This window comes from Pelodiscus sinensis, chromosome 4 (genome assembly GCF_049634645.1).
Source record: "Pelodiscus sinensis isolate JC-2024 chromosome 4, ASM4963464v1, whole genome shotgun sequence".
Taxonomy (NCBI): domain Eukaryota; kingdom Metazoa; phylum Chordata; order Testudines; family Trionychidae; genus Pelodiscus; species Pelodiscus sinensis.
This window is the reverse complement of record NC_134714.1, coordinates 51,337,386-51,347,668: the sequence shown is the minus strand read 5'-3', so window position 1 is coordinate 51,347,668 and position 10,283 is coordinate 51,337,386. Positions and strand designations below refer to the sequence as shown.

Sequence of the window (10,283 nt, the reverse complement as noted above, 5' to 3'; positions counted from 1 at the left end):
TTTTGTTAGTCTCTATGGTGCTGCAGGATCTTTGGAAGTTTGTTGGGGGGGGGGGGTTGAAGTTTTTTCGTGTTACACAAGGTTTGCCTGGAACATCATAATAACCAGACAAAATAATGTATAAGAAAAGGGAACAATAGCTTTAAAAGGCAGAGAACGTTGCAGAGGGCAAATGTGAATGTATGTGTGTTTGTGCGTCTGTTTCAAACACAAGGACATTAAACTAAGAAGCTGACATCTGCCAATCTCTGCACATGGTCTGATTACAAGAATCAGTGTAAACGCTTTGAGCCTGTTCCGTCACCACGATTTTGCCCTGGAAGGGAAGCGACCTACCGAAAGCGCCCAGCGCATATTGCTGTGTCGGGGATGAGGGGTGCTCTGCTAATGGGAGAATGGTGACTCCACCGAGCCAGAGTCACACCCAAGTGGATACATGACTAGAAAAACTACGGGATGGGAATCAGCGGGGCAGCGGAGGAACCCAACGGCTTTGACTTGGAGACCCCTGTTCCCAAAGGAGAACTTCACACCCTCCTATCCCAGGGAGAGAAGGGGAGGCGAGAGAATGGAGCTAGCGAGCTCCTGCTCAACAATGAGCTCTCCTTGCACGAGGTGCAGCTCACACTCCTAGCCCACCAGACTGGCAGGGACTGTCCATGAACTCGTACACGATCGTCCACGGTTTGGCCTGGATGGGCAGCAGCAGAGCTGGCTGCCTGTGGCCCTCGACTCCCCGGGAAGAGAATAGAGCTCTCCAGGCAAAGCTCTGTCCCCATTTGTCCCGGGGTGACTCCGGAGTCACTCCACAAGTGCCCCGGTTTACACGAGTGCCTGGGAATCCCCTTTCCGGCCCGTTTGCAGGACCAAGAGGAAGAGGCTCTGCCGGCCGTCGCCCGGTGCATCCGCTTGCTGCTGCCCTCAGGCAACTTAGCCGCGGAGCCGCCAGGCTGGCGCTCGCTCCCGCCCCGCCGGGTCGCCCGCCCAGGCCACCCAGGCAGCCCTGGCCTGCCCAGTGCTCACGCGCTCGTGGCAGGGTTTAAAGCGCGCGCGGGGCTCGCGGCGCCGTCACAGGCTCCGGCGGCAGCATCCCAGCCAGGCCTGTGCCGCTCGCAGCTCCCCGGCGTGAGCGCGTGCCGCCTCCACGCCCCTCCCGCCTGCAGGTGCCGGGACACTCCGAGGCGCGGCGCCGGCCTGAACCTCTGCCCCCGCTCCCCGGGTGCCAGCGCGCGGCCGCCATGGCTCCGGTGCTGCTGCTCCTAGGTGGGTAGCGCCTCGCCCAGCCCCCCGCCCCAGCGCTCCGGGCGCGGCTCGGGCACCCGCCGGCTCTGAACCCCTCTGTGTCTCCGCTTACAGGTGGCTTCCTGCTGGCCAGCTCCGCGCGGGGAAGCGGCGGCGGCTCCTCGGGTGAGTGGACCGGCTCGGTTATTTCTCTGCCGCGCCGTGCGCGCACAGCCCCTTGGACTCAGCGCCCGGGCTTCCTTTGCAGCCGGGACGGGCAGGTGCTGCGCACCGGCTGACCTAAGTCCCCACCCGGGCGCCGGGCCGGTAGCTAAGCAGAGACTGGCGCTCGGCTTTCCCCACTGAACCCGCCTTAAAAAAAAAGTTTCCAACAGCGGCGCGCGGAGGCGGCTCTGACTAGTCCCCGCTGTCCCAGCCACACACCCGAGCGCGCGGGAAGCGTGTCTCGCTGCGCACTTCTCTGTCGCCTGAAAGGGTCGCACGGCGCGTGTCCCGGGAACCCGGTCGTTCTCGGGGTACCGCGGAGGGCTAGGGGGCTCGGTTGTGCGCCAAAGCCAGGAAGGGCTGAGCACACAGTAGCCTTGTCTCTCTCTCAAAAGCGCGAAGCTTTTCGCCTAGGATTGGCGGATTCGGTTAACCGCGCAAATGTGCAGACAAACCACCACGGCGGGTTCACGGCTCAGCCCTCACAGGGCGTTTTGGTTGTTGCATCTCAAAGCTCGCTGCGTCTCTTTACGCCTTTCAGGCGCTCCCTGTTGTACTGAGCCACTGCTCGCCGCTCCAGCGTAAAGACTGGAGCAGCATTGCAGGTCAAAGCTGAATTGCCAACGTGCTCCGAAGTGCACGCGTAGTTTGTACATGGCAGGAAGAGAAAAACGCTCTTTTCAGAGGAATGGGATATAAGCACCTGCTTTTCCTTCCCGGCACACTATGTCTCTGACTGTGAAAGAAGAGTTTGTGATGGGGTAACTGTTAATTAACATATCTTTGTGAACGTATATTGTCCTCCTTCCCTCTGGCCTCGCCCTCCCCCAAACAAAGGAAACAGAGCACAGCTTGCAAATGGAAATATCCACACAAAAATATGGGTATTATTTTAACTTTTTCCTTTATCACCAGAAGTATAGTAGGTGTTTCACAGGTAAGATACCTGCTAATAACACGAATAAAACACCCCGAAAAAGCTAATAAACAGATTTTAAAAGTGGAGGCTAGCATACCACACAAAATAAAATGAGCAGCTTTGTATATAGAATGTTTATTTTTTTGGTTTCATATTATTGACGTAATTCTCTGAGGGGAAAACAGGTTTATAGCTATCAGACAACATTTGTCTTTTAAAGGTGAGAAGCATAGAAGAAGATGGAGAAGGCTGGTATTTCCAGTTTTTATGAAAATCGGTTCAGGATAGGTTGAAAAACTTTCATGAGGCAAAGCTATCAAACTTCTCTGTAGTGTAACAAATAGAACAGCAAATGTAGTCTTGTGTGCTTGAGACACACCGAGAGCTTAAAAAGGATTTGACTTCTAACAACTTCTGAACATGACATTAAGAATAAATGCAAACACTTTAAGCCTGCTCTTTATCTTGAAAAGAAAGAAACACACAGAAAGTGCTCAATGAGCATAACACCAAGTATCAGGGATGAGAGAAGCTGCTGTTGGGAGAATGGTGACTCCATGGAGCCAGAGCCACACAAAAATGGACACATGGAAGTAGAAAAACTAAAGAAAGAGAATGAAATGAGCAGCGAAGGAGTACAACCACTACAACCACTACGTCTTGGGAACCATGTTCCCAAATGAAACTCTCTTCATTCCTTCTATTAATGGGGGAGAAGTGGTGAAGGGGCAAAAGAAAGAAGCCAGAATCTTTCCTGCTCAGCAATGAACTCCTGAGCACAGGAAGCAGAGCACCATCTTGACCCCTAAAAGGTGAGCAATTTCAAATTTATATGCATAATATAAAATTTCATTTGCTATTTTTATTTGTTTGCTTTAATTTTTGGCAAACTCTTTAACGTTAGTATGATGACCTGGTATCCAATTGCTAGATTCAAATATTTACTCAGGACCTCAGAACTAGCCTGTAATGCAGATCCTAAAGCAGGGTCAATTTTGCCTGTTTCTTTCACAGGTACATTAAAGGAAGGGGAATAGCTTGCTGTGCTGGCATGAGACAATGGAAGAGCTCTTTAGAATTCTTCCTAACTGTGGTAAAGTCCTGTAGATTAAACGTATCTGTCAAAGAAACTAATATTATATTGCAGGGACACTGGCAATTTAATTTATTCCCTTGCTTAGGTTTGCTTTAAATGGTTTTCCGAAAGATAATATTAATAGAAATGTGTATTAATTAAAAAAAGAAAATAAGTTTAAAATGTTTTTCACCAGCACTTCCTACAAATATGACATTAGCTTGTCAGAGGTTTGGGGCAATATTTTTAAAACCACTTAAATTTCATTTTAATAATAATTGAAGAATCTAAGTCTCATTGAAAGTCAAGGATTTAGGCTCCCAAATTACTTAGGTGTTTTCAACATTTTTCCTTTTAACCCTGCTCCCATTGAAAACCAGAGGACTATTTCAACTCACTTTAGTGGGAGCTGTATTAGGTTCTAGATGCCACAAATGAAACTGACCATATCTGCCCTATCCTAGAAATGCCCGTGCATGTTGCTAATTTGTTGGCTGGTCTTAGTTAACACTACACTATTAAAAAGGAAACAAAACAGTACAAAATGAAATGTCAAAACAAACAAAACAAAAACCCAAACAGTATAGCCACAGCCATCCAATACATTTTTAAACCCAGTTATCCTTGTCCATGCTCGGGGCAAAATTGTGTTTAACATTGTATTAGTCTAAACCTGTTAGTTAATGTTTTCCAAAATTATGCATTTTCCCAGCATAGACAAGACCTGTAGGACTATTTATGTGTGTAATTTAAACACATGCTTGTTTGAAGGCTCAAGGTAGAAAAGGAAACTGAATACAACAGTTTCATTGTCCAAACAGCACAAAAATGGCAAAAGGAAAAAAACCAGCATAAGCAGTTACATGACTAGAAATTATTTCACTCTAATTTTGCAGTTTATAAAAGTTAACAAAGAAGCTGGTTCCTTAAATATTTTGGAACAGATTCTGCTCTCTTCTATACCCAAGCAACACAGGGCAACATAGCCCCACATTTTGTTGTGGCTTTTACCTTGATAGACTCCCTTAAAATATTTGGTGACTAATTCAAAAGTAGTGTGAAAATTGTTCATTTTTTTGCAGTATTAACTAGCAGAACTGTATAGTACAAAGAATGGTAATTTAGGAAAGTATTTGGTAGAAGAGCTATGGAATGTGTGATTTGTCCTAAAGGTACCTAAGGTTGTGAGGCACCTCACTACTGCCAACCCTTAGTATGAAGCTGCCCACTGCGGGTCAGTTCTCTGAAAAGCACAAGCACTGCTTTTGCGACCCCTGTAAGCTTCACCCTATCTGTGCAGGCACAGACCAATGCCTGAATACTCAGGGTATGTCTACACTACAAAGTTAGTTCGAACTAACGGACATTAGTTCGAACTAACTTTCATAGGCGCTACACTAGCGCTCCGTTAGTTCGAAATTAATTCGAACTAACGGAGCGCTTAGTTCGAACTAGGTAATCCTCATTCCACGAGGATTAAGCCTAGTTCGAACTAGCTAGTTCGAATTAAGGGGTGTGTAGCCCCTTAATTCGAACTAGTGGGAAGCTAGCCCTCCCCAGCTTTCCCTGGTGGCCACTCTGGCCAACACCAGGGAAACTCTACTGCCCCCCTCCTGGCCCCGGACCCCTTAAGGGGGCACGGGCTGGCTACGGTGCCCGTGCCAGATGCAAGCCTGCCAGCACCCAGCCAGCAGACCCTGCACCTGGCACGGATCGAGCCACCCACCCGATGCCCCCCAGCCCTCCCCCTCTTCCCAGGACCAGGCTGGCGGCTCCCGGGAGCTTGCCTGGGACTGCAAGAGGCGGGCACCCGCCTGGGCTAGTGCGGACATCGTGGACCTCGTCCACGATCTCCGCACTAGGCACAGGAAAGTGGCCGGCTTGGGCAGGATAGCTGCCAGCCTGGCCACCCAGGAGCAGGTGTGCAAGAGAATCAAGGGGGTCCACTGAGACCCCCGACCCTGAGCCCTGAGCTTACAATGGCCGTGCTGGGTCAGACCAAAGATCCATCTAGCCTAGCAGCCTGTCTACCGACAGTGGCCAACCCTAGGGACCCTGGAGGGGATGGACCGAAGACAGTGACCAAGCCATTTGTCTCGTGCCATCCCTCTCCAGCCTTCCACAAACCTTGGGCAGGGACACCACTCCTACCCCCTGGCTAATACCACTCCATGGACCCAACCTCCATGACTTGATCTCACTTCCCTTTAAACTCTGTTCTAGTTATAGCCTTCACAGCCTCCTGCAGCAAGGAGTTCCACAGGTTGACTCTGCTTTGTGAAGAACAACTTTCTGTTACTAGTTTGAAGCCTGCTACCCATTCCTTTCCTTTGGTGTCCTCTAGTCCTTCTTTATGGGAACTAATGAAGAACTTTTCTGTATGCACCGTCTCCACCCAACTCCTGCTTTTAGAGACCTCTATCCTGTCCCCCCTCCGTCTCCTCTTTTCTAAGCTGAAAAGTCCCAGTCTCTTTAGCCTCTCTTCATATGGGACCTGTTCCCAACCCCTGATCATTTTAGTTGCCCTCCCCTCTCCCAGCCTCTCTCTTCCCCTCTCCCACCTCCTTTTCCCAGTCTCCCCCAGTTTTGTTCAATAAAGACAGATTCCATTTTGGAAGACACGTTATCTTTATTTTGTACATCAAGAAGAGGGGCTAGGGAAGGGTAAGTGGAAGGAGGTGAGGGAGGAATGGGGCACGAGCTCCCGATGGGGAGGACTGGGCTGGCTCTGCAGGCTTCTGGGGGTGGAAGCTCTCCTGCAGCCCCCCAATTGTCCCCTCTCCCCAGATGGCAGCCTGTGGCAAGTGCAGCCGGGCTGATGGCCGAGTGCTGTGATGTGCCCAGTGTGGGTACTCCGGGCACTCCAAGCCAGGACTGTTTTGCAAGCGGGGCACCCCTGAGAACTGTCTGTCCGGGGTGGGGGTCGGGACCCTTTAAGCATAGCCCTCGGCTAGCCTGAGACAGCATCTCCACGCTCTAAGTCCTCCTCTGATGCCCTGCCGGCACTGCTTCCGGCCATCCTTAACCCCGGTTCAGGGTCCACTTAATGTGGACGCGCTAGTTCGAATTAGCAAAATGCTAATTCGAACTAGTTTTTAGTTCTAGATGCGTTAATTCGAACTAAGCTAATTCGAACTAACTAATGCGAACTAAGTTAGTCCGATTAGCGCTGTAGTGTAGACATACCCTCAGAGTTTTCCATGCAGTGTCCAGCCCTTATCTACAGAATTACTAGATCTACTGTTCTCAAACAAACTGACCCCTTATTGAAGTGGTCTCCAGTACTTTTAAGCACAAGATCACATTTTTAATCTAGGTGCAGTACAAAATCTCCCTCAAACCCAAATATCCTTGCCCCGCCTTCTTTGTGCCCCTTCTCCAAGGCTCTGCCCCTGCTCACTTCATCCTCCCTCCCACCCCCATCCTCCTTCATTTTCACCAGTCTGGGGCAGAGAGTTGGGGTGAAGGCTCAAGTCTTGATTTAAGTGATTTGGAGTGCAGGAGGAGTTCTGAACTGAGCCTGGGGCAGATACTTGGGGTGTAGAGGGGGTTCTAGGTGCAGGTTCTGGGAGGGCATTTGGATGCAGGGGTGCTTAGGGCTAGGGCAGGGGTTGGAGGTGCAGGAGGGGGTTCATGACTGGGGCAGGGTTTCAGGATGTGGGCTCCTAGGCTGTGTCTAGACTGCAGGGTTTTTTCGAAAAAAGCTTTTTTTCTAAAAAACTTCACCTGAGTCTAGACTACAGCCGTGTTCTTTCGAAATTAAATCAAAAGAACGTGGCTTTTCTTTCGACGGCCGTACTCCTCATTTCATGAGGAAGAACGCCTTTTTTCGAAAGTACTCTTTCGAAAAAAGGCGTGCTTGAATGCAAACAGGGCTTTTTCGAAAGAGAGCATCCAGACTGCCTGGGTGCTCTCTCTGGAAAAAGCGGCTTGCTTTTTTGAAAGTACTGCTTGCAGTCTAGACGCTCTTTTTCAAAAGAGGCTTTTTCGAAAGTATCTTTCAAAAAAGCCTCTTTCAAAAGAGGCTTGCAGTCTAGACGTAGCCCTACTGGGCACTGCTTACCTCAGGTGTCTCCTGGGCGGTGGTGCAGTGGGGCTAAGGTAGGCTCACCCCTGTCCAGGCACTGCTCCACTCCCAAAAGCAGCCAGCAAACTCCCTCCACAAGTGTGTACAAACGGACACTTGCTTTGTACATTGGACAAACATCTCAGACACTTCGCCAAAGGATCAATGCCCACAAAACAGATATTAGACAGGATCACAAAGAAAAAACAGTTTCTTGCCATTTCAACCAGAAAGGACACTGTCTCAATGACTTAATTACCTGCATCCTGCTTCAGAAGCCTTTTAAATATGCACTTGAAAGGGAATCCTCTGAACTGTCATTCATGCTAAAATTTGACACTCTACGCGTGGGTTTCAACAAAGACCCCAGTTATCTTACCCATTACAAAAATAGCTTCCCCAATTATCACCTCTAATTCCATTAGCTCACAGACATTTACCTTCTCTTCCCCCTCCCCCCCCCCCCCCGCATCCCCCTTCTGTTCTGAAATTTGATTTGTCCTTTTCATATGTGTTTTTTTTTTAATTGTATCCTTTGGTATATATGGTTGTGACTATTTTCTTCCACTATTTGATCTGAGGAAGTGGGTCTGGCCCACAAAATCTCATCATCTAATAAACCATCTTGTTAGTCTTTAAAGTGCTACATAGTCCTGTCTTTTGTTTCAGCTACACCAGACTAACACGGCTACATTTCTCTCTTTAGACAAAGAGTATCTCATACTAAATTCTCCAGCATTTTCAAACAATCCAGGCCTAAACCCTCTGCTTATGAAGCAAAAGTGCTGTACTTGTTCTTCTTCAATGAAAAGTGCCTATTTAGTCTTGTTGTCTCACTGAATATACTCAAGAACACCTCCTATTTTATACCTCAAGATACTATTTCCTATCTCTACTGTAATTTTCTTCCTGGCAGTTCTTTCAATCCTTCATTCACATTCAGTTCAGACTGCTGCTAGGGTACCCATTCTGAACGAAACAGTGCTCAATCTACATTTAAATAGATAGATGGATAAATATGCCCTGCCTGGCAGATAACTTTTTCACCTTTGCTGGAAAATAACATCTTCATACAAATGTTAAGAATATGAATTCTTATATCTGCATACATAATTCCTTTCATAGCATCTGCACATTTCACAGTTATTTGTTGTCTAATGTAATATGCTTTCATGTGAGTCCTTGTATGGCATTCTTTAGTGAACTAGAATGCATGCACAAAAATCAGGAGATTCCTGCAACCATTCTGCACTCTTTTACTAGTTGGCATTTATAAGTACATGGGTCACAGAATGATTGAAATCAATGGAATTGCTAATTGATGGATATCAAAGGAGAGAAGACAGAATTCAACATCTCTCTGTAAGGGGTTCTCCCTTTTCTTTTGTAGGCCCTGCAAGGAAGCAAGACCTCCATTCCTATCTTTCTACTTAGATCTTCCTCTATTAAATCATGATTCATAGAATCATAGAATACTAAGACTGGAAGGGACCTCGAAAGGTCATCAAGTCCTGCCCTCATGGCAGGACCAAATACTGTCTAGACCATCCCTGATAGACATTTACCTAACCTACTCTTAAATATCTCCACAGATGGAGATTCTACAACCTCCCTGGGCAATTTATTCCAGTGTTTGACTACCCTGACAGCTAGGAACTTTTTCCTAATGTCCAACCTAAACCTCCCTTGCTGCACTTCAAGCCCATTGCTTCTTGTTCCATCCTCAGAGGACAAGATGAACAAGTTTTCTCCCTCCTCCTCATGACACCCTTTTAGATACCTGAAAACTGCTATCATATCCCCCCTCAGTCTTCTCTTTTCTAAACTAAACAACCGAATTCTTTCAGCCCTCCTTCATAGGTCATGTTCTCTAGATCTTTAATCATTCTTGTTGCTCTTCTCTGGACCATCTCCAATTTCTCCACATCCTTCTTGAAATGGAGTGCCCAGAACTGGACACAATACTCCAAAAGAGGCCAAACCAGCGCAGAGTAGAGTGGAAGAATGACTTCTCGTGTCTGTCAGCCGACGGTCAGGGCAGTGTGTGCGTGTGTGTTACACCCAAGTCTTCAACTGCTGAGACACAAAGTCTCGTTGCAGCGGGCAGCCTAGGAGGCTGGAGGGCACCCTGAAAAGTAGTTTAACGTCCGTGACTTTACTGCTAGGACCGAGGTCCCGGCGCAGAGGGTAGCCAAACAGGCTAACAGACGCCCCAGTGTGTACAGGAAGAGCTTATTACGCTTCAGATTTTAGCTGCTAGAATTTCATAATTCCTTCGCAGCGGGCAGCCTCGGGGAGACTGAGAAGCGCCCCAACTGAATTTTTGCCACCTGGGTGTGACACAAATTCAAACGCCCAAGCTCTTCCTATACTATGTGTGTACTATACGCCTAAGACTTGAACTGCTGAGACCGGGGTCCCTTGCAGTGGGCAACCTGGAAGAGGTTGAAAGGCGCCCCAATAAGTGTACAGGGAGAGCTTATTACACTTCAGATTTCAGCTGCTAGAATTTCATAATTCCTTCGCAGCGGGCAGCCTCGGGGAGACTGAGAAGCGCCCCAACTGAATTTTGCCACCTGGGTGTGACACAAATCCAAACGCCCAAGCTCTCCCTATATCTGTCCCTTTATGACCGGCTGAAGTTCCTTTGTTTGTGTTCGGTTCGGGTACAGCAGCACGGGTTCAAGTCAGAAGCTTGACACGCACTGGCTTATTTATAGGAGAAAGAAAGAGAAAAGAAATAAAGAAACTTGGTTCAGTGTATATAGATATATATA

The 10,283-nt window shown here is 48.0% G+C and overlaps 1 protein-coding gene across 1 annotated transcript in view; it reads left to right on the top strand.

Annotated features, from left to right (window-relative positions):
• The first annotated feature begins 497 nt into the window (after window positions 1-497).
• Window positions 498-10,283, top strand: part of COCH (cochlin) — a 47,331-nt gene continuing 37,545 nt past the window's right edge. The window contains exons 1-2 of the mRNA XM_006116378.4: window positions 498-1,263; window positions 1,357-1,407. Of these exons, the coding sequence (XP_006116440.1) occupies window positions 1,239-1,263; window positions 1,357-1,407 (76 nt within the window). The 5' untranslated portion in view covers window positions 498-1,238. The remainder of the gene's footprint in view (window positions 1,264-1,356; window positions 1,408-10,283) is intronic.